General features: G+C 41.2%; 1 protein-coding gene across 4 annotated transcripts in view; it reads left to right on the top strand.

Annotated features, from left to right (window-relative positions):
- The window catches only part of WWP1 (WW domain containing E3 ubiquitin protein ligase 1), a 159,155-nt gene that overhangs the window by 28,182 nt on the left and 106,431 nt on the right, over positions 1-24,542 (top strand). For 3 of the 4 annotated variants that reach the window (XM_045003448.1, XM_045003446.1, XM_045003449.1), the window contains exons 2-4: positions 6,576-6,666; positions 15,374-15,512; positions 21,004-21,128. In XM_045003448.1, the coding sequence (XP_044859383.1) occupies positions 6,597-6,666; positions 15,374-15,512; positions 21,004-21,128 (334 nt within the window). In that variant the 5' untranslated portion in view covers positions 6,576-6,596. Of the gene's footprint in view, positions 1-3,884; positions 3,964-6,575; positions 6,667-15,373; positions 15,513-21,003; positions 21,129-24,542 lie in introns of those variants that run through there. The other variant, XM_045003447.1, reaches the window with a different exon arrangement.

The following is a 24,542-nucleotide window of genomic DNA, read 5'->3' as shown; positions in this document are numbered from 1 at the left end:
GGATCAGTTTTGACCCTTTGCAACAACATTGAGACCCATATTGTTCTAGGTCAGTGTGGAGATTTTAGGATAAAACCTTTTTCTTCTGAGCTGTACCAGCACTCTTGTTTCCAGAGGACTTGGAGGAAAGGCGTAAAGACTTCTCCTTCACCAGTGGCTAGAGAAGGCATCCCTTGCTCATATGATCAGTTCTCAGAGCCATAAAGAAAAACCAACGGACCCCTTTGTATGTTGCTGGTGAACTAGGCTAGTGGTCACTACTGGAGAAAGATGTGATCTGTGCCTCACCGATCTAAAGATCTAACTGATGAAAATATATCATAAGTTGGCCAAGTCTTTCTCTTATTGTTCTTTCTGGCCAGGTACATGGTAAGTAGAAATGTCATGTGGGACAGATGATTCCGGACAGAAAAGGCAGTATTTGGAGCCATGCTGCTTGTTTAAAGAAAACATGGTGGCCTGATGTCTGTCTGAACCACAGCCACTCTTCAGGATGTTAGGGCTCTGAAAGTTTTTGATACCTATAGCACTGCCAGGGAATGATAATCTGAATTGGGCTAGTTACAAGGGTATAGGAAACTTCCTTTGCACGTGCACTGGATTATGTGCCACCGATCATGGAGAAATCAAGTTTGAATCCTTCATTGTTACAGGATGACTGGCCCCTTTAAGTAAAGCAGGTCTAGCTTCCCTGTGCCAGAACAAGGGCTCCAAGTTTGGCCAATTAAATGCGTGGGGCAACACCTGGGGCTATAAAGGATGAGAGAGAATTAGAGAGGGGAGAGGTCTCTGAAGAAATCTGTAGGAGGTCTCAGGCTGGAGGGGATGAAAGCAGGAAATTAGCAGTTAATTGCCTGGTGATTTCCCAGATAGAGCTGAAGGCCAGAGTGGGCTGAAGGCAGGAGCAGCAAAGGGGTTTACCCACTGATATCTCCATGCTGGAGAGCTGGAACCAGAGGAACATAAGGCTGAGGGCCAGGGAACAGTAGTAGGGCCTACCTGCTGGCCAGTCTGAGATGAGAAGTTAATAGAACAGGGAGAGTAATGAATACTCCTGTGATGAGAATGACTTTCCAGCAGAGAGGCGGGGTGGAGTTATGGCTGGGAAGAGTGGGGTTGAACTCCAGCAGGAAGAGCTGGGTACCTGTTCTGGGAGAAGGAGGGGAGAGAATCAAAGAAAAGACCAGGTGTAGTGAAAGATGCTGGAGTGTGGTATGTTACATCAATGGATTAGATATCATGGATTTTTAAGGACTATATCCATGGAAGTTATAAATGTATTGTTTTGGGGACTTTTGTTACTTTATATTTGCGCTACATTTTTTGTAATAAACCAATCCCAAGGAGGAGTGTTGTTGAGGGAATAAAGCTTTTTTTGTGGAGTCGTTAGGGGCTTGAGAGGGGGGAAGTAGGACAGCATCACCCTGGGCATTAGGGTGCCTAGCCATGAGGGGGCATTTGGAGATGAGAGAGAATTGTTCTTTCATAAAATATTGGACATGTCCAGTGTTATTAAAAGTTGGATGGAAGAAATTTGAAAGTTCATCACTATCCTGTGCATTGTCCCCTAGATTGCTGTGTCAGAGACCACAGGGAGAAAATGACCCATGTGTGATGTGAAAGTCCATGTATTGCTTCCACTGGGATTCAGTCCGAGATTGTCTCATGTAGAGATGTACTGTGAATACAGCTGTGGCCACAGGCCCAAGATTCCTATTCAGTCCAGGAGAAATACTGAAGTGAGAAGCTCAGATGCCTGGTTACCCCCAAGCTGCTGCGAAGGGAGAGTATGTTGAGATTTGAATCAGGATGCTGTTTCTGGACCTTATTTAGATGCTTAACTACTATGAAGAGGGCATTGGGGAAAGGGACCTGTGTCTCAATGCCCTGGCTTCTGTTAGGATGTGTGGTAGGAGGAGGAAAATAAGTTTTTTACTACTTTGTTCAGTTCCCATCCTCATCTGTTGTCAGTCAAAGCTATAAGCAGCAGGGCCATTTAGATGGTACTGTCTGCAGACTCAGGAAAACACTGTTGTTGTATATTGTATGTACCTATAAAGGCTAGATACTTTAAATTTAAAAGTTTGCACAAATTGATATTTAGGCCCACTTCACCAACTGAATTCCTACTTACAAGTTGATTCTTCAAGCCATGAATTTCATGACTGATTTTCTGGCTCTCCTGCTAGTAGTTAACTTTTATTAATTACCCCCTTCAGATCTGAAAACTTACTTCTAAATCCTCCAGACTTTTTTTGTGGCGTGTTGAGTCCTGGACACCTGTATTCAAGATTATTTTAAATATAATTACCATTTTTATTATTGGTAATTCTCATAGCTAAGGTTCCCCAGGTGTTTCTGTTAAGAAGGGACATTTTCGAATGCTTATAAATTTCCCAGTTTTATCTTTTCAGTTGAAAATTGGTATGATTACTTTGGAGTCAAAGTATGATTTTTTTCATAAAATGTCATCAAATAGTTGATCCATTATTTGCTAGCATGGAAGGAGTGAAAAAAGTGCAGTTTTTCTGGGGGTGGAGGGGGTGGGGTGTGTGTGTGTGAGAGAGAGAGAGAGAGAGAGAGAGAAGACTTAGCACCTTAGGTGGAGACAGAAAAGTGCCAACAACTTAGAATCTTACTTGATTTAATAACATGATATATGTTTTTTAAAACTTCATGGCATGTACACTGGCTTATATCTGATACAATTCTCTGTATTTTATTAGTAATGCACATGCATTCAAATATAAACTGAGATGATGTGCGCAGATACATAATGATGAAGAGTAGGGTTCAGAAAGAGTTCTGGCTCTTTGCATGGTATAGATGAAGGTGGGTATGGCTTCTTTACATACAGCGGGTGAGCATATATTTGGAGGAAGCAAAGCCTTTCACAACACATCATAGAACAATTGTGGTAAATGAGGCAGGTGCACAGTGGGTTTAAAATGTTTTTTATGTAAGTTCATTTTTTGTTTTAAAAGTAAAACTGTTTAATTTTACATTGGAAAATTATTCACTATAACAAGATATGCTGAGGCCTAAACTAACTATAATATATGCAAATAATTTAAATTTAAAAAAAACCCGTCATCAATAACTCCCTCCATCAAATTTGAATGAGTTAAAAGGTGCAGCTTTTTAAATTATATAGACCAGAGGTGTGGGACATTTAATTTGAGATCAATTCAAGCTTTTATAAATGTCACAAAATATTGTACTAGCTACATTGTTTTCAGTCTTATAGTGGAAAATTTTGTGTCCATGGACTAAAAAGCACTTGCCTGTTTTTAAACTTTTAGAATAACTTTATGCTTTTTACATTTTTGATAAAAGCTTTTCAGCATGCGTAGATCATATCTGCCCCACAAGCAGTCTCCAGGAATTTAATTTGGTATGTCAGACTTAATTGTGTATACAAAATTGCTTGAGATTTGAGGGACAAAAACAGTGGTTAGGTGTTTGAAGCAGTAATTTCACTCATTCTCTCTCCCACTCCCCCAGCTTCCCAATGTCTGCAGTATTTGTATTCCCAAAGTCCAATGTATTCTTTGCTATAGAATTGTGTCCAGAATCTTGGCATTCATTTTTAAAAAAATGTCTAATCCTTATGGTTGCAAAGATAACCTTGAAAATGTGAACGGTGTGTAACTAATACCCATTTGAGTCTGTAAACAGCCTGAAACAATAGTTCTGAGAAGGGTGAATTGCCTAGGTCACCGCAAACAAGGCTTTAGGGACTCCATGATTTTGCAGCAATGGTATATTTGGTATTTTTCCCAAGATAACACAGAATTCAGCATTTTTCTTGCACACTTCATTATTTCATTGCAGCAGTGTGCCCAACACTTTGTTTTATCTAGGTGCCTGGAGCTGCTGCATACTCTGGACCTTTCTTCACAAGGGGAAATTAATTGAATTGCAGTGAATTCTCTCTTCACTGTTCTGTAGAATAAGGCAAAGGTACGTGGAGAGGGAGCAAGTGCTAGAGTACTGGAACCAGAAGTGCAGGCTGTGCAGGCTGGGCAGGCAGGCTGCCTAGGGAATAGAGCAGCAGCTGAGGCTTGAGGCTTGCTTCCCTGGCATGTACAACGTAGGAGATGGAGATACTAAACTGAAGTTCCAAGTTAAAGTCATAACTTCTGATCCACGCTGAGTTGGGTCATCTAGAGAATGCAGTGGACAAAATACTTAATCAGAAATAGTTGCTGAAAGCCTTTATTGACAAATTGTACGTAAATTAATATTTTAAACTGATCCATAGTATTGTGTGTTTGGGGGTGGGATGGCTAGAAAATGAAGAGTATTTCATAGAACTACAATAAATTAACAGTGCTGGAGAATTTAGGAGTTCTTACCATAGAATATAGAGTTGCTTGCCACAGAATTTGATCTCTCTGTCCTGCAGACTTCACAGGACCCTGTCTATATCTTATCTCTTTGCTCCTATGTAAATGTCTTACATGTTGTTGTTGTTGTTGTTTGTTATACCTGTTCAGGTTACAAACAAACATAAATTAATTACATATGCACATATCCAAGTTTTGGCAGTTACATTTTAAATTATATATTTTCGTGACTAAACCCTAGGACATGGAGTCAGAGCTGTGTTCTTTTTCTGGCTCTTCTGCAGACAAGTTATTTGTCTTGTTTCCAGACACTACTGTAACATCTCATCAGAGAGTAAAACCTCATTGTTTTAGGCACTGAACAAACTGGAAGAGACAGTCCCTGCACCAAAGTACTTACCATCTAAATAGAAAGAGACGGTCTAATTTCTTTCAACCTCACTGCGTTCTTTAAAAGGTCAATTGGCCTAGTGGATTGGGGGAAGAAGTAGACATGTATCTTGACTTCAGAAAGGCTTTTGACATGGTCCCACATGGTCCTACATGACGTTCTCAAATGAGGGAATCTTAGTCTAGTTCAAATTATTGTAAGGTGGGTGCATAACTGGTGAATAAACATACTTAGAATAATTATTAAGAGTTAGCTGTCAAACTGGGCACATATATCAAGTGGAGTCCAGCAGGGACTAAATATTTTCATTAATTACTTGGATGATGGAGTGAAGAGTATGCTTATAACATTTGCAGATGACATCAGGTTGAGGGGTTGCAAGCACTTTGAGGACAGAATTAGAATTTAGAATGATCTTGATAAACTGAATAATTGGTATGAAATCAATATGGTGACATTCAGTAAAGACACCTGCAAAGTAGGAAAAGATGGAAAAATTACAAACACAATGGGAAATGACTGGGCAGTAGTACTGCAGAAAAGGATTTTGGAAATTACTATAATGGAGCACAAATTGAAACAGCACAGCGGGGTGCTGTTGTGAAAACGGCAGGTGTCATTCTGGGATGTATTAACAGGATTGTTGTATGTAAGACATGGGATGTAATTGTTCCATTCTACTCAGCACTAGTGAAGCCTCAGCTGGAGTAATGTGTCCAGTTTTGGATACCACACTTAAAGATGTGGACAAATTAGTCAGAGTCCAGAGGAGAGCAACAAAAATGGTAAGAGTTTTAGGAAACTTAACCTCCGAGGAGAGGTTGAAAGAATTGGGCATGTTTCATCTACAGAAAAGAAGGTTGAGGGAGGGTTTAATAAGTCTTCAAATACATAAAAGGTTGGTATAAAGAGGACGGTGATTAGTTGTTCTTCATGTCCACTGAGAGTTGGACAAGAAGTAATCAGCTTAGTTTGCCACAGGGAAACTTTAGGATAGAAAGTATTTCCTAATATCGAACTTTAAGGATAGATAAGCATTGCAACAAGTTACTTAGCCCTGGTCTACACTGGGTGGTGGGGCTCGATCTAAGTTTTGCAACTTCAACTACATGAATAACGTGGATTAAGTCGACATACTTAGATCCACTTACTGTGGTGTCTTTATGGTGAGTTAACTGCTGCCGCTCCCCCATCGACGCTGCCTGCGCCTCTTGCGGTGCTGGAGTACAGGAGTTGATGGGAGAACTCTTGGGAGTTGATTTATTGTGTCAGGTCTAGACACGATAAATCGATCCCTGCTGGATCGATGACTGCCTGCCGATCTGGGGGGTAGTGTAGACATACCCTTGGAGGCTGTGAAATCCCTGTAATTGGAGGTTTTTAATAACACATTGGATAAACACTTGACAGGGATATTCTAGGTATAGTTAATCCTGCCTTATCTTGGGCAGGATTAGATGACCTTTTTGCAGTCCCTTCCAGACCTATGTTTTTCTATTATTCTATGAGTCTTCTACTTTACTTTCTCCATCTATAAAATGAAGGTAATACTTCCCTAATTCAGATGGGTATTCTGAAGCTACTTCATTTAACATTTGTAAAGTGCTTTGAGGTCCTTAGCTAGAAGGCACAATAGAAATGTAAAACCATTACTTTAATTTGGTTATACAATAATGTATCATGTTCTGGTATACCTCAGTGACAGAAAGAAACTCACTGTTTTAGTTTCTCAGTTTATTTTAGTTTATACTTGTGGACAACATGTGAAGTTGGATATTTTTAAGTAAACTAAATGGGTACGTGTATAGACATATTTATCTTTTTCTTTTTTATAGGCTAAAACAGTAGCTTCTGACATGGCCACAGCCTCACCAAGATCTGATACCAGTAACAACCATAATGGAAGATTACAGATGCAAGTAACTAGTAAGTAATAATCTGTGTATTACATATATTAATATGTGGCCATTAAGCCCAGAAAGTATTCTTTTTCACAGTAAGCAATCCTTTGTAGCATAAAAACTATGTAACCTTTATTGATATAGACTGAGGGCAGTATCAGAAAATATTATACCATGTCACTCAAACTTACTTTTACTTACTACTTAATGTATAAATATTTTGGAAATAATACACATTCGTTTCACAAGACATTTAAAAAGAAAATCGTGGATAAAAAGAAAAGCATAAACTATTGTAGCATAAATCAGGATATTTTGATTATTTTTAGCAGGGTTTGTTTACATACTTGTAATGTTCAAAGTGTGCTGTCTTTTTGTGTGGTCAGCAAAAATGAAATGATAGAGATTTGCAATTTTGTAGTTTCCTGAGAGAGTGCTTTTTATATGGATTAGATGTTCTTTTTGATGTGGGTGAATAGCTATTGTTTGGCTTGTCTTCCTTTGTTTTTTTGTTCATGTGAAGCATAATTTTACGCTCATTCCAGGTTTGTGGCCACTCAAAGAAACAATGTGCCATATTTCTTATCCACTCTTAGCTAGTTTTGATGGTTCAGGTTTGCTTTAGAAGGGAATGTTTTATGCACATTTTAGAATGAGTGTTGCATTGAGAAGGCTTTAATCTTATTAACAAGTGTGTTCACTATGGTTTCTGCTATAGCAAATTGTCGTCCTTAAACCCTAATTTTGTTTGTTCCTAAAGTCTTCAATTTCTGTTGCTTTAAGAACATTTTTCAAAAGAAAATACAGGACACCTTAAATTACCTTTTGCTTCATATATTCTGCATTCCTTTTTATGGTTGCATTGATGAATAATTAGCTGTGAATTTTAGTCTGCAATTTGGCATTGATATAAATTATCTCCTTTTGAGTTTAAATTCATGTTTCTGAAAGATGAGGGTTTTTTTTTGCCTCGTGTACCTTTTTGTTTCAAATGTTCAGAAACACCTTAGTTAATTTAAAATTGGTTCTCATGCCTGATTTAAATCTTGAAATCTTCATCAAACATGACGTCTTTATGGGTTCTGTCCTTTTTTACTGAATTTGCTTTTAATTGTTTAACATTTCTGGTATGTATCTGTAGATTATAGGACATCAAAAATTAAGTGTGGAGTCAATAGCAGAATATCATGGATCTCTAAGTATAGAGTTCATTATTATTAGTCTCTAGTGTGACATAAAGTACTGACAAACTTAGCTAAATCTTCAGGATGGAGCTTCACAATAGAAGTGGTTAATGCTTTAATAGTTAAACTGGGTGAAACATGAGAATTTACTAACTTCTTTTAATCTTATGCTTGCTTGTTGCAGTTCTTTCTTTGTAAAATAATGTGTCTGGATTTTGTTTTGCACTTACGTCACATTGAGCTGCATTTTAAAAAAATTGGCTTTTTTTTAGCAGTAGAATTAAGGAAGTTACTGATTCCCTGTTCTGTTAAAATGGGCCATTTGCTTTTAGACAAGATATAAGGACATGGAAGTATGAATACTAACATTAGATGAACTGTTTGGTTTGATACATTCATTTGTGAACATAGACCTTACTAATTTTGGCCTCAGAAATCAAAACTAAAAATATAAATAAAGAATCTTTTTAAAAGTATGTGTATGTGTATACTAATATTCCTCCACACAAACTTTTCTGTGTAAGAAGTAGGCCATGTCTGCACTACAGGTGCTACAGTGGCGCACTACAGTGACATAACTATGCTGCTGTAGCATACACTTTCTACAGCAACAGAAGGGGTTTTTCCATCGTTGTAGAAACTCCACCTCCCCAAATGATGCCATAAGATGTGGCTTCTACCCTGGAAGTTAGGTCAACACAGCTACAGCGGTCAGGGAATTTGACCTAACTTTTAAGTGCAGACCAGGTCTTAAGGCTATCAAGTTCTCTTCCATCACTCATTTATTAAAGGTTTGGGGAAATCACTAATTGAAGTAACTTACCACTCACTGCAATTCACGTATTAACACTTAAAATATTGCACAGCACTACTTCAGTCTCAATATGCAAACACATAGTACACACATCCAATTCTTCACATTCATGCTCAAACGAAATGCCTCAGTTCTTATCTCAACCAGATGAACATGGAGATGTGTGTAATGTGCTGTTCATAGATCAAAGGGTTTTTTTGTTTGTTTGTGTGACTTTGGAATTCAGTATATGAATTGTTTCTCTTTTACACTGAAAGTGTGTAATGGTGCTGTGTAGTCTTTGAGTGTGTGGGTATAATGAAGTTAAGGTGTAAAAGCCATAAGAACTGTGATTATTGCAGATATTAATACTCCCTTATCTGGTGTTTACTCTGACTTTTAATAAGTGAGTTGGTGGGAAGTGCATTTGAGCAATCCTAACCCTTACACAGCCACGTTTTGAATGGGGGAATTCACTTTTTTTTAAAATGGGTGTGGTGTTAATTGTGAGGCAGTAGGTTTTGTTTTCTGGGGGACATAGAGTTGGGCGGGATAGAAAGGGTTGTTGCATGCTGGTGGGAATAGTGTAAATATGGAATAGTCTGATTTTGGATGGGGCGACACTCTATGGTGGGAAGTGTGTGTCTTGGGCGAGAAGAATATTTTGTGTTGAGTAGGCTTTGGGGAAGAGGCTGTGGGGAGCATGGAGTTGGATTATTTGTTTGGGTTTGGAGTGGGGAGAGCAACTGTGGGGAGAAATGTGGAGGAAGCTGGTTGTATGCAGAATTATGGTGGGGGAAACTGCAGTGAGGAGGATGAGATTGTGATTATAGCATTGTGATATTTATTTGCAGGATATTGAGGCCTAACATAGCAAATAAAAAAACTTATTTTACTGGACTCAGGTGTGATCTACTCAGGACCGTAATTTAGTCTAATTTGAAAAGTTGCTAGCTTCTGAATTTGTGACATTGCTATAGAACATCATCGCCAATTAATTTAATACATAGAGCATCAGATGATTTGGAGATCTAAACTTTCTTCTTTGTGATTTTTTTTCCCCGTATAGATTCTATTCTTGGTGCATGAACTTACGATCAGAATATTTTGGCCAACAGTGTCTGTTGGAACTGTCTCTGTGTCCCAAGTGCCCTCATACTTCCAATGGTGATAAAAATCAATCTTTTAAAAAAATTGATTTTATTTCAAATTTAAATTAAATTCTTTTTTTCTTTTCAAGAAATAAACCTCTTTTTTAAAATTAAATTTGAATTGACAACCTCTCTTAAGGCCTAAATTTGTAATCTCTTAAAATCATTTAAATTAAATAAAAATAATATTCAAACGGTACATGTTTTCTGACAAAATTTTAAAGAAATTCAAATCACTGAACTGGTGGAAGTCACTAAGGGCTAAGCACTTGGAACCAGAAGAAGGCATCCAGTTCTTCTTTGAGAAGCGTCTCTGGGTGCTCCACTTGAGGTGAATGTGTGTCCCTGCGCTTTTGATTGGAGAATTTCAGCTGCAGTGGTTTTCTGGGTCGTGCATACACTCTCCCCGTCTCGTGCTGTTGTTGGCGCCTATCTAGGGCCATGCGACCAGACTCCCCTCAGTTCCTTCTCCACCATCCTCAGCCTGAGACAGAGCTCCCCGCAGTATTCTTTAGGATTAGAATAGTCTTCAGTACACTAGTTAGATTTAGTTATCTCTTTCTCCCCTTTTCCCTTTCCTTTCCTTCAAGTTTGAATACCCCTTAGGGCTGAACCACTACAGTTTGGGCCATGCCCAGTTCACCAGGCTTTAAGTGCTGTCTTTCCTGCTGGGAGGTGATCCTGGTCTCTGACGGACACTCTCAGTGCATGTGGTGCCTAGTTGTGAGACACGTCTCACAAAAGTGCTCTCATTGCAGCAACTTAAAGGGTCGCACCAGGAAGGACAGAGCCCTGCGTCTTAAACTTATCCCAATGGAGAAGTCCCTGTGCCTGGCATCCAATCCCCAACAGCAGACCCTCTCTGGACAATGGTCTCCTAAAACTCCTTCTGAAAGGCAGTTTTCACCCTCTGGCTCACTCCCCTCTTAAAGAGCCACCGAAAAAGAAACGATCTCCGGCTCATTCTATATCCTCGGTACCGACCACACCACAACTGAGTACATATGAGGCACCGGGATCCTCTGGTACCGCATGTACTGTGAAAGCCAGTGGCCCCAAGCAGGCAGACTCGGAGTCGAGAGACAAACAGAAGCCTATCTCCTCTGTCATGGCACCGATGGAGCCGCTTAAAGATGAGGCACTGCTCCACTCTCCACAAGCTATGGTGCCACCTTCAGCTCCCATAGCGCAGAGTGCTCCCATGTCAGCCATCCTCTTTTATTTATACTGTGTCAAAACATTTAGAAACAGCATTTCAAATTCAAATTTGGCCAATTTTTAACACCCTCCCCCCCCCAAAAAAAAGATGGAAAACACTTGAAAATGGCCTGAATGAACCAAAATGCTGACAAATTTTGTTTTGGACTGACCTGAAACATCTAGGTAAATTTATTCCATCCCCACCCCAAATTTTTCAATTTGATGAAAAATTTTGAAACCTATTTTTCCCCCCCCACTTCCCCACTGGATTTTGTGGTTCAGTCCCTCAAGTAAAAAAAATCCATTATTTTCTCAGTTCTACTTACCACTATTAGTCTTCTGGTTAAAAGGAAAAATATCAAAATTATTCAGCCTCAAAATGTCTTAATAAGTAGGCTCATTGTATATGGTTCTCTATTTAATTATGCAAATATTAGGCCTAGCAAACCCAAATACACCTCAGCTTGTACTGTTATGAAAGCACAATATATACACCATGACATGGAAGGCTTTTAGCAATCACACAAGATCCTGTATCAAGCAATGGGGGAGGACTGGATTCAAGATGCCTCTGAAAAAGTTTCTCACTGCAGCATCTCCAAGACAAGGCCGATAAACTGCTGAAAAGAGAACAGAACAATAATAAGAGTTAGGGAAAACCGAATTCAAATAGTGGGAGAGAATATGCTCCCTTCCCTCTCTCAGATTAGAAAGGAAAGGAAAGGTCTTTACATAAAGGTTGGTAGGGTGGGGCATTTCAGACCTTCATCACGGGAATCCTCTTCTATAATAGAAGAACCTGGTAAAATTTAAGGATTATTCACTATGCTAGAAGAAGTTTAGAAAATACTATTTATGCTACTGATGGCAACAGAGTTCTGGTGACATATAAGAAGTTTCCTAAATAAGTAACTATAATACTTGTGAGCATGCAGACTTTAAATTCCTGTATTTGGGGTGTTTACACATACTGTTGCCAAAATACAACCTTAGATGCCTAGAAAACAGATTTTGAGTAGGAAGTTTGAATATCTGAGAGAGGGACTGATCTAGGGAAAAAAAGGCAAAATATTTTGGTAATTATTCTAAAGAAAAAGTTTATTCCTGGCTGTGGATAAAAAATAATTCTCATTCTGGGGGTTCTACAAATGCACAAAATTGCTGCCAAAGACTCATTAGGTAGATATAATCCAAGGATGGATATTAGGTGCCAAAACCAACCTTGCTTCAGATAACTGAGGATATTACAGAGCACAAAAATCTACAGATATTAGATATTACAGAGCACAAAAATCATGCTAGTGGACATGCTTTTATACATGAGATCAAATTTTATCCCAGCAGACTTGAAATTAAATGTCTTCTAAGATTTTTTTTTATAAATATCCAAATTGGTCTCTACCAATTTAAAGACAAACAAATTATAAAAATGAATTTGCTAGTACTCTGCTATTGATCAGATGAACCTTCTGTGAAAAAACCTCCACAGAAGGAAGAGTTCTCTTGACTTAAACATATGAGTTTGAAAAACAACTCAAACTTACTTCTGTTAATGCAGGAATTAGAATTCTTATCTATGTGTATGTTCTTCATATAAATCTTTCATATTGCTCTGCTCTATACTACAGACTATGCAAACAGGATTATGGACAGCAACATATGAAAAAGTCTGTGTTTAATGACCAACTGCATTCACATGAAAATACGATTGATTTATTTTTCTGGGATTTAAATCCCTACCCAAAACCCTTAATGCCACAGAAATCACATTTCCATCAATAAAGCAGCATTAAGACAGAGATCCCAAGTGTAGACATGGGTCAGGCACAAGCCACTTTTGCAGCTCCTCTACATCGAGCTCTTTTTCTGTGGTTGCTAGCAAGGAACCCTTGCTGGTCTTCCCTTCTTTTTTCAGGGCATTTTCAAGAGTATGTTACTGACACTCAAGCTATTTTGGCCCCACGGCCACTGGGAGCTACGAGCAGCCATACCTGCGGACGCTCAGGTAATCAAAGCATCAGGGCTTTGGAGTGGAGCCCAGAGCTGGAGCGCGGAGCAGCTCTAGAGCAGTGGGGCTGCAGGTTTTTGCCTAGAGCTGTAGCAGAGCCGGAGCACAGCTCCAAAGCCCTGCAAAGCGTGTCGCGGCCTGCCAGAGGCTTACCCTGAACAAGCCTCGAAGCAAGTTTGGAAACCCCTGCTCTAGAGGGATCTCTAGGGAATCAGTGACTTGTTTTAAACCTGTTGCCTATTAATTTCATTTGGTGACTTCTGGTCCTGGTGATTTATTACTGTCAAATATATCAATCTGTTCCAAAACCTTGTCTATTGCTACATCAGTCTGGGACTGTTACTCAGATTTGTCACCTACAAAGAACATCTCATATGTGGGAATCTCCCTTCCATCATCTGCAATGAAGACTGATGTAAAGAATTCTGTGATCTGTGTTATACAGGAGGTCAAATTAGATGATCCAATCCCAGATAGGACCATTGTGAATCTATGAAAGGAGCCTAAATTAAAGGAAAGCTTTTTAAAATACAGATATAGTCGTAATATGCCAGTGTTGCAGTTCCCACTTTAAAATGGCAAAAAATATGTGCAAATGTGAAAGGACTACTGAGGCTCTCTGTACAGGTAAAAATATAATTTACAGAATTTTCAGAAGAAAATATCTTCCCTAAGTTTATTTTTCTAGTGATTCAAGCCTCACAGTTTGTAGTGTCAGGCAACATTTCCCCTTATGATATAAGCAAACATGGGAATAAGGGTAGAATTATCAAAGGAAACTAAAGGGATTAAGTCTATGACTCTCATTTAAATTCAATTGAAGCTGGGTGCTTTAGCTCCCTTCGGACTCTTTGGAAAATCCCATCCTGAATATTCTGGTGGTAACTGAAACATGCTTCATAGAAATCTGGCGCACTTCATGGTTCTGTGATCCAGGAGTACCTCATGACAGGCCTTCTCTTATTTCCCTTTCCATCAGCTCCAGTCCAACTGCCTCTCACCATAGTGACAGGGAGCAGAGGAGTGTTATACAGTCCAACAGCTAAAAGTCCTCAACCCTTTTAGCTGAGGGTGGGGGTGGTTTGGAGGATCAGATGAGATATGGGTGGTGGAGGAGGAAGAGATCTGTAAAATACCTAAAATTTGTCTGCAGGTACATGTAACTGTCTGGAACCTATAAGCCTAGTGGACCCCAGGCCATCAGCTTATTTTAAAAAAAATGGTGTGTGGAAAATAACTTAAAACGTTGGCAGCTTTTGTTGATGGTTATAGGAAAATTAGAGGAAGGCACATTATTTTGTCTGAGTGAGGAAGTGACAGAGTAGCCTTCTGGAGAGGAACTTACACTAATGAACTGGGCATGGAGAGTAACCTCTTCATGCACTTGCTGTCTCTGAATTGCTGTGGATTTGAGCTGCAGGCCTCTGCTCAGGATACTGGATATTTCCTCTCTACATACAGACTTTTTAGAGCAGCTGCAGAGCTGGTGAACATGGTAAGAGATAACTTTTGATTTCTGCAGGCTGATTTAGGAGCTTCTCCTCAATAGGGAGAGGATGAGAAAGCAAACAACTTGTGACAGATGTGTAGTCACGTTGTTTAGTGCATTATTGGAAGGTGTTCAGCTATAACGATTAATAGTGTGGTATAAAAACCTATATAGAATAGAAGATTTCAGCTTCTCGGATTCCAGTAGGCCAGGTATTGACCAAGACTTGCTCCATGTAGACGCAGCTTACCCTGTGATAGAGTAGGATTCTGAAATGTGCATAAGTGGTCTTAAAAATTTGTGATCCCCATGATCACACCTAATTTAAAGCCTGTATCGAACTTGCCCAGATCAATTACTGATAAATGTTGTACTTAATAGTTTGCACTTAAAAGAAGAGTTGGAAGAGAAAGAAGGAAAGTAGAAAGGGTGGGGGAATGAACAAAGAAAAACCTAGAAGACTGATTTTTTTTCTCTCTGATAGTAGTTGCACAGGTTTGCTAATCATGTTGCAGAATGCCTATCTTGAAATTACCTACCTGTGGTTAAGGGAACATGCCTCATCTATTTTAGCTACATCTAGGATATCTTTGGAAATGATATTGCTGTTACCTAGCAAAATGAGTTTGCTCCTTGAAATATGATTATTGCCCTGGTAGAGGGGTGGGATGCAATGACTTCAAGTCCTTTTTGTACTTCTGCGAAAGTGTCCTGTGGGTAGACTTTAAAGGGTTCATTTGGGGAGCCAGATTTGTTCAGCACTAAGCAGAGGTTGAAAAGATGAGGCGTCAGGTTGTTCTTTCATGCAATTTCTACTGAATCGATGCTTTAGATAGTAATTTTGTTGTTTTTCAGCAAGAAGTGTGCTCGAGTAATTATAAACAATCAATCTGTTTTTGTTTGTTAGTTTCTAGTGCCAAACTGAAAAGGAAAAAGAACTGGTTTGGAACAGCCATTTATACAGAATTAGCTGCAGATGGAGAAATCAAGAAAACAGCAAAATCAAATAGTTCTTCAAATCCAAAATGGGATGAACAGTTGACTGTGTAAGTAGAAAAGCTTTTTCTAGCTTTATAAAATATAATTTATTAATCAAACATTAGAGACAAAAATTTACCAAACTCTGCTGTTGGCTGCATACACACAACGTCCTTTAACTTAATTGAAAGTTGAATTTATCTAATGGCAATATTTGTTCTAAAATAACTGTTGTTGCTCCATGTGTATATGAGGTGTCTTGGCAAGATTATTTCTAAACAGGAGTGGGATATCTTTATATACACTTGATGCATGACTGTATATCTCTTGCACTCTGGACTGTGTTCAGCTCAGTCCATGCTGTGTAGGAATGCTTACAAGATGTTGCCAACTGGATGCATCAGTAATCTTGTTCTCACCCATAGAAAAACAGAAATCCTGTTGGTGGACAGAGATTGTTTTGAGGAGAGTCATTCTTTCTTTGTATTTCCCTTTGAGAGGTAAAGTCAGAGGTGCGTCATCAAATTGAGAATCTTGGTATTGCTTTTGACCACAAACTTTTCATGGAAAGCCAATGATGCAGTATCTGCCATGTTCTAGGGTGCAATTAAGATTAGTGAGTAGTGGTGTCATCACTTGTATTTCAACCCTGAATGCCCCAAAATGCCTCTGCTACTTGTGGCTTACTGTCTGGGACATACACACAGCCCACATGCACTTCGTGTTCTGTATGCTGTACAGCTCTGATTCGACCAATTTGAATCCAACAGCCAGCCAGCAGTTATCACAGACACACTTCTGTCTTTATTAGACCTGGTTAATGTTAGCAGGTGACCCCAACACAGCTCCAGTCCTGAACGTCCACAAACCTGTGTGCTGTGATATGTCCAGCCCTCTCTTGCAATATTCAGAGGTATAAGAAGACCAAACACACCAGTTTGCCACATTAACTGGAGTTGACATTCATTTTAGTACAAACACAGCACTGTTAGTCTAATTGTAAAACAAGTTGATTAACAAAAGAAGGTACGATTTTAAGTGAGTTCAAGTACAAGTAATAAAGTTATAGATGGTTACAAGCAATTAAAAGTGAGAACACATATGAAAAGTCTAAAACTTCATCTAGTATGTTTTGGTTCAAGACTTTGTTCAAGATGGCCCTTCTCTCCCACAGTCTTCCAGTAAGATGGTGACTGACCCTCTCCTCAGTCAGAGGTCCAAAGGTGCTGGTATCTGTCTTTGTAGGTGAAAGAGATAATTTGGGCGGGGTGGGGAGGTCCTATGCCTCTTTCTTTTATAGTCAGTGAATCTTGGAAGTGAATTCTTCTGAAGAATACCCCTCAAAAGCCTGGTCTACACTAGGCGTTTAAACCGGTTTTAGGAGCGTAAAACCGATTTAACGCCACACCCGTCCACACTGAGAGGCCCTTTATATCGATATAAAGGGCTCTTTAAACCGGTTTCTGTACTCCTCCCTAACGAGAGGAGTAGCGGTAGTATCGGTATTACCATATCGGATTAGGTTTAATGTGGCCGCAAATCGACAGTATTGGCCTCCGGGCGGTATCCCACAGTGTACCACTGACCGCTCTGGACAGCAATCTGAACTCGGATGCAGTGGCTAGGTAGACAGGAAAAGCCCCGCGAACTTTTGAATATTTCCTGTTTGCCCAGCGTGGAGCTCCGATCAGCACGGGTGGCGATGCAGTCCGAAATCAAAAAAATAAAATAAAAAAAGAGCTCCAGCATGGACCATGCGGATGTGATCGCAGTAAGGGCAGGCAAATCTGTTCTATCAGCGCTCTGTTACAGAAGACGAAATTCAAAATCATTTTTAAAAAATCTCCAGACAGACACCATAGCAGGGACTCAGCGCACTGCTGCGTGACAAGCGTAACGGAAAGCCAAAGAATCAAATGGACGCTCATGGACTGGAGGACTCAAGCTATCCCACAGTTCCTGCAGTATCCGAAAAGCATTTGCATTCTTGGCTGAGCTCCAAATGCTTCTAGGGTCAAACACAGTGTCTGCGGTGGGTCAGGGCATAGCTCAGCAATTTACGCACCCCGCCACCCACCCCCAGAAGTGAAAGGGAAAACAATCCTCTCTTGACTCTTTTACATGTCACCCTATCTTTACTGAATGCTGCAGATAGACGCGATGCTGCAGCACTCAACACCAACATCCTTGCTCCCCCCCCCCCCCCGCCATGGGTGGCTGATGGTACAATATGACTGATACCCATCGTCATCATCAGCCTATTGGCACATGGGGCAGTGCAAAAGGACTGGTAACCATGCCGACTAGCATCCGTTAGGTCGATCAAGGGCGCCTGGCCCTAATTTTTCCTGGTAGATGGTGCAGTATGGCTGGTATCCGTCCTCATCATAGCAACAGGGGGCTGAGCTCCATCAGCCCCCACCCTTCATGTGTAAAGAAAAGATTTAATTGCCCCTGGACTAGCAGCGCAATGCTGGGCTCCTCTCCTCCACACTTCTTAGTGTCCTGTCTGGACTATCATAGCAGCTGGAGGCTGCCTTCCACTCATTTCTCACTAACAAGTCATAGAATCATAGAATCTCAGGGTTGGAAGGGACCTCAGGAGGTCATCTAGTCCAACCCCCTGCTCAAAGCAGGACCAAACCCAACTAAATCATCTCAGCCAGGGCTTTGTCAAGCCTGACCTTAAAAACCTCTAAGGAAGGAGATTCCACTACCTCCCTAGGTAACCCATTTCAGTCCTTCACCACCCTACTAGTGAAAAAGTTTTTCCTAATATCCAGCCTAAACCTCCCCGTCTGCAACTTGAGACCATTACTCCTTGTTCTGTCATCTTCTACCACTGAGAACAGTCTAGATCCATCCTCTTTGGAACCCCCTTTCAGGTAGTTGAAAGCAGCTATCAAATCCCCCCTCATTCTTCTCTTCTGCAGACTAAACAATCCCAGTTCCCTCAGCCTCTCCTCATAAGTCATGTGCTCCAGCCCCCTAATCATTTTTGTTGCCCTCCGCTGGACTCTCTCCAATTTATCCACATCCTTCTTGTAGTGTGGGGCCCAAAACTGGACACTGTGTCTTATTCCTGCATTCTTTATTACTTCATCACACAAGTGGGGGGACAATGCTACGGTAGCCCAGGAAGGCTGGGGGAAGAACGGAATCAACAGGTGGGGTTGTTGCAGGAGCACCCCCTGTGAATAGCATACAGCTCATAATTTCTGCTGGATCTGACACAGAGCAGCTGTGCTCTCTGGTTCTATGATACAGTGGTTCTCTAGTACACTTGCCCAAATTCTAGACAGGACTGATTCTATTTTTAGATACCAAAAAGGAGGGATTGACTCAGGGAGTCATTCCCAATTTTGGCTTTTGCGCCCCTGGCTAAGAGCAGCCAGGGGCACTTATGACAGCAACAGATGGTGCAGTGCAAAAGGACTGGTAACCATGATCATCTTTTTACCAATTTATGGATTGGTAGATGGTACAATATGGCTGGTAACCATCTCTGCTGTCATGCAAAAGCAAAAGCATGCTGCTGTGTAGCGCTGCTGAATCGCCTCTGTCAGCGGCATCTAGTACACATACGGTGACAGTCACAAAAGGCAAAACAGGCTCCATGATTGCCATGCTATGGCATCTGCCAGGGCAATCCAGGGAAAAAAGCCGTGAAATGCTTGTCTGCCGTTGCTTTCCCAGAGGAAGGAGTGACTGACGACATTTTCCCAGAACCACCCGCGACAATGATTTTTGCCCCATCAGGCACTGGGATCTCAACCTGGAAATTCCAACGGGCGGGGGAGGCTGCGGGAACTATGGGATAGCTACGGAATAGCTACCCACAGTGCAACGCTCCAGAAGTCGATGCTAGCCTCGGACCGTGGATGCACACCACCGATTTAATGTGTTTAGTGTGGCCGCGCGCACTCGATTTTATACAATCTGTTTTACAAAACCGGTTTATGCAAATTCGGAATAGTCCCATAGTGTAGACCTACCCAAAGTAAAGGCTATTCCAGCTGTGAGGAAGGCGATATGGAGTCCGGTGGTGAAGGAAACTCCATGCTCTTTTGTCTCCCACTTGTGTTTGCTGAAATGCAAATTGTTCTATTTCTTGCCATTTCTTCCCTCTGCTGTCTTGATGAATCAGTTTACTACTTAGATGTAAAATGGGGTAAACGCACACTCCTTTGTTTAGGGTAGACCTGTCTAACAATTTTTGCCCTGGAAGGGCTGTCTGGTTTTGAACGTGTGCTAATAACATTATACAGGGGAATTCATAACTTTATATGTAAAGTTGCTACATACATTTGATCATGATATTATTGACCAGTGAATTATTAGTTTTCAGATGATACCTTACGAGGCATATTTTGTACAAAGATTATTAGAATAATGTGTAAGGTGTGAATCCAGGGGTGCTTTGGATCACAGTATCAAGGTGCTTTAGTTGCACAATTTGTGTTGAGAACAACTTCACTTATATGACGTTGTGTAAACACTGTAGACCATTGTGATGACAAGGTTATATTGCTGTAATTTTCTTTTAGCTGGGTTTTTAGTAGATCTGTGTTACTTACAGCTTGTTCTGAATGAAGCAGCATATTTGCTCATTTGTTTTAGTAACCATGATCTATGTTGTCTGCTTATAATATGCTCATCTGTTAAAGAATTACTTTACATTACTTATTTACATTACTTTAAAGAAAATAATAGAGCTAGTTTAAGGTTTCGAACAAAGTTGGCCCATGCTGTATTTGAGATCTTGTTTTGAAGGATACCTATTCTTGGGGTCCCACATTGTCTTTAATTGGCAGGCACTCATGCAGTAGCACCTAAGGTAGAAAATTTGCTTCCTCTGATACCTTAGCTAATTTCTCCCAACTCTTTAAAAAAAAAAAAAAAATTCCCCTAAAAAGTGTTTGTAATATAATCACTGTTTGTTCCATTTTGGTTATTTTGCATCTTTCCTCCAATGGTGTATTTTAGTCTCATCACTTGGGGTGGTTTTTTTGTTTTAATTTTAAGAGCATTTTTAAAAAAATGGTTTTTAATATTGTATATTGTATGTGTGTTCAATTCATAAATTAATATGTTAGAGGGCATCTGAACAGTTAATTTCAGTATTCTTGATCAGCAGTGGCTATTCAGCGTTCTCTTTAATGATACAAACTTAAAATCAAATCTAGCATTTTTTTTCCTATTGACAAATATTGGAAGTAAGTTTGTATTTAAAATTATGTATGGGGGAAATTTTTTTTTAAAAAAACAAAAAAACTGTGTGAAATTGACGCATAACTGAAATCTGAATTTAATGTAAGTAGTTATGCTCCCAAGTATTTTCACGCTATTGTAATAACATATCTTAGTCCTGATCTGTGCCTGAGAGATGTTACATTGATTTTTCTGTTTCACAGTGCTTTTGTGATACAGTTTAAAAAAAAAAAGTCACTACCAATAATTACAGTAGTTATGGAAAAACTAAGTAAAATAGATAATACATTTATAATAGTGAAAGATGAGCACCTACAGCTTAATTTAAAAAAAATATTTTATATACAGGAATGTGACTCCACAGACTACGTTGGAATTTCGAGTTTGGAGCCATCACACTTTAAAAGCTGATGTTTTATTAGGAAGAGCCACTGTAGACTTGAGACAAGCTTTGGAAACACACAATAGAAAATGTAAGTTTTCATGGAGGGCATATTGATTAAGGAAACAAATTAATTGATTATTTCAGTTACATTAATTTTGGTAGTTTTGATATAATGACAAAATATTATCATGTAATTTAAAATAGACCTTCATGACCTTCTCTTTGGGTTATAGAGAGATTTAAATTTATAGTGAGAGATAAATGTTTTCAAATAATAGTATATTAAATAACTACTGAAAAAAGTGAGAGGAAACTATTAAATAAAGATATGAGGATATACATGTTCTCTGATTAGTTACAGAATTTCCATTGTTCAGCAGGATCTATTGCAACCCCCCCAAATGGCCAAACATTTCATGCAACCCCCAAAATGGAAAAATGTTTAGCCATGTACAAGACTCTCTAATCTTCCCTGAATTCATAACTTAACAGGCCAAATTTCACTCCACTGTGATAGATGGTATTAGAACCCAATATTGAACAAAATAATTGACCTTTCCTTCAAATATCTATCTATCTATCTATCTGTCTATTATATATAGATATATAATTGGAGATATACCAATCTCCTAGAACTGGAAGGGACCTTGAAAGGTCATCGAGTCCAGCGCCCTGCCTTCACTAGCAGGACCAATTTTTGCCCCAGATCCCTAAGTGGCTCCCTCAAGGATTGAACTCACAACCCTGGGTTTAGCAGGCAGTGCTCAAACCACTGAGCTATCCCTAGGCTAGCTTGTCTCTCAGCTGGTCGTTGTGAACTTTTTTACTGCACTGGCACCAGAGCCATCCAGATCAGTTTCTGCTTCTAGCACCGTGGCTGATCCCTGTCCCCTGTACTGGCTAGAAAGCAAAGGAAGGCCATGGCGTGACCTTTTCCTGTATCCTGAAGAGGAAGGAGAGGGCTGGAGGAGAGCAAAGATCTGTGAGGGGCGTCTCTTCACATCCGGATGGAGGTCAGGCCCCAGCTCCTGCCGAGTGGGCTAGTCCACTTCAGGAAGCACCTGCCACCCTGGAAAGCGGCATGGGCATTCAGCACCTGGCGGTGTTGTCTACGCTGGAGACCCTGCAGGCTGCTAAGGACGTCCTGTCCCCTACCGGTGTCGCCCACGCCGGTTACAGCGGTATCCCACTCCATGGGTAAACCTGACTTGGGATCCTTCCAACAGTCCCCATCAGTGTGACACAGCTCCGCACCACAAGGAGTGTCCCAACAGCGCTCACCTGTGCAGAGCCACTACGCCTCAAACACGGTTCAGTCCGCCTGTCAGAGTCCCCGGTGTCGGTCCCCGCATGCCAGTGGGGGGGGTGGTCACTCATCGGGGGCACCTCCCTGGGGGTTCCTGCAGCCTTCACAAGGGTGTAGGTCAACCTTGAGGGCATTGGACAGGTGGTCGGCGACTATCTCCTGCCCGCCCGCTGCCATGGAGGTGACACTGGAGAGGAACTCTCAGGGTCACCCGGCCCCAATGGAGGTGCTCGTGGGGAGGCGTTGGTGGTGGCAGACCTGCCAGTACCCACCTCCCCTTCATCCTCGCTCAACGAGGCAATTACAGGGCCCTCTCACCTGGGCGTCACCAAGAGCTTTTGAAGAGGGTCGCCTTAAACCTGGGGCTAGAAGATGAAGAGTTGGTGGAGCCCTCAGACTTTCTCTTTGACGTGCTGAGTTCGGCTGCCCCCTGCTAGGATGGCACTACCAGTGAATGAAGGAGTGGCAAAAATTACTAAGTCCCTGTGGCAGATGCCCTTGTCACTGGCCCCCATGTCCAAGCGGGCAATACACAAATATTATATGCTGGCTAAAGGTTACAAATACCTTTACACCCATGCTGTCCCAAGGTCACTGGTGGTGTCGGCCTTGAATGAGCACAAAAGGTAGGGTCAGCCAGGTGCGATGCCTAAAAATAAAGAGGCAAAAGGCTTGATCTCTTTGGAAGAAAAATGTATTCATCTTCCAACTTCCAGCTACGAGTAGCGAACCAACAGGCGTTGCTCGGCTGCTATGACTTTAACATCTGGCAGTCCATGGCTAAGTCTTCGAACTTGCTGCCTGAGGACCCTAGAAAAGAATTCCTGGCGATCCTTGATGAGGGCAAGGTGGTGGCAAGGGCAGCCCTCCAAATTGTCTCAGATGCAGCGGACTCTGCAGCCTGAACCATGGCCTCGGCTATAGCTATGAGATGAGCATCTTGGTTGCAATCCTCGGGCCTTCCCATAGAGGTTCAGCAGTCGATCCAGAACCTCCCATTCGATGGCCAGGTGCTGTTCTCTGAAGAAACAGATGCCAAGTTTCACAGTCTAAAAGACTCGAGGGCAACCCTGTGGACCCTGCGCCTGTACACCCCAGGGCTGGCAAGGAAGCGATTTAAGCCACAACAGCCCCAGGGGTTGAGCAGTCAGCCTTGGTCAGAGGCCTTCCGCAAGAAGGGCAAGACCTATAAGTGCCAGCAGGGCCACCAGCCAACGTCTTCCGCTCACTCGAGCACCACCTGCAACCAACAGGGTGGTAAATTGGTGTTTTGAGGGTATTCTTGATGTTGATATAGAACATGACATCGATGTTCTATATCAACAGGCAGAGGGGAGCTCGCTCATCGGCCCTCTGTCAGGAAGCACATCACCTGTGGGACTTTTGCATCCAGCGCACGATGTACCTGGAAGCTTTGCATCTCCCTGGTGTCTGGAACATGCTGGCAGATTTCCTCAGCAGGTCCTTTTTCTCTCACCAATAGTGGTTGCTCCACTTGGAGGTCACCTGGGTGCTCTTCCAGAAGTTGGGTGCTCCCCAAGTGGACCTGTTTGCCATCAGACCAAACAGGAAGTGCCATCAGTTCTGCTCTCTTCAATGCTTCGGCAGGGGCGCCCTTTCCAATGCCTTTTTCCTGTCATGGGCAGGGTATTTGATGTATGCATTCCTGCTGATTCCGTTGATCAGCAGGGTCCTATCGAAAAATCAAAAGGTGCAAGTCATCATGATCGTCTTGGTGTGGCCTCGCCAGCACTGATTTGGCACGCTTATGGATCTGGCCGTAGCTGCACCGTGGTCATTTCCCAGCTGCCTGATACCACAGACGGCTCCTGCACCCGAACCTTCCCTCTCTTCATCTCACGGCTTGGCTGCTGCATGGCTGAACCAAGAGGAACAGGCCTGCTCTAACCAGGTACAGTAGATTCTCTTGGAAAGCAGAAAGCCCTCCACCAGAGTGACTTACCAGGCAAAGTGGAAGCGGTTCTCCTGCTGGGCATTGCAGCATGGCATCTCCCCAACCAGTGTTCTTTCTAATTGTTTCCACCCATGTGTGGAATGAATTTTGTTCTATGCACCATATTAAGGTAATGTGCAGATGTCTGCCACCAGTAGAAACCAAAAACATAGATATAATATATATTTTTTAAAAGTTACCATAGGGATAATTACTCCAGCCAGGACAGGTAAGTCATTTTA

Source organism: Mauremys mutica, chromosome 2 (assembly GCF_020497125.1).
Source record: "Mauremys mutica isolate MM-2020 ecotype Southern chromosome 2, ASM2049712v1, whole genome shotgun sequence".
In the NCBI taxonomy this organism is placed as follows: Eukaryota; Metazoa; Chordata; order Testudines; family Geoemydidae; genus Mauremys; species Mauremys mutica.
This window is presented reverse-complemented; position numbering and strand designations above follow the sequence as displayed.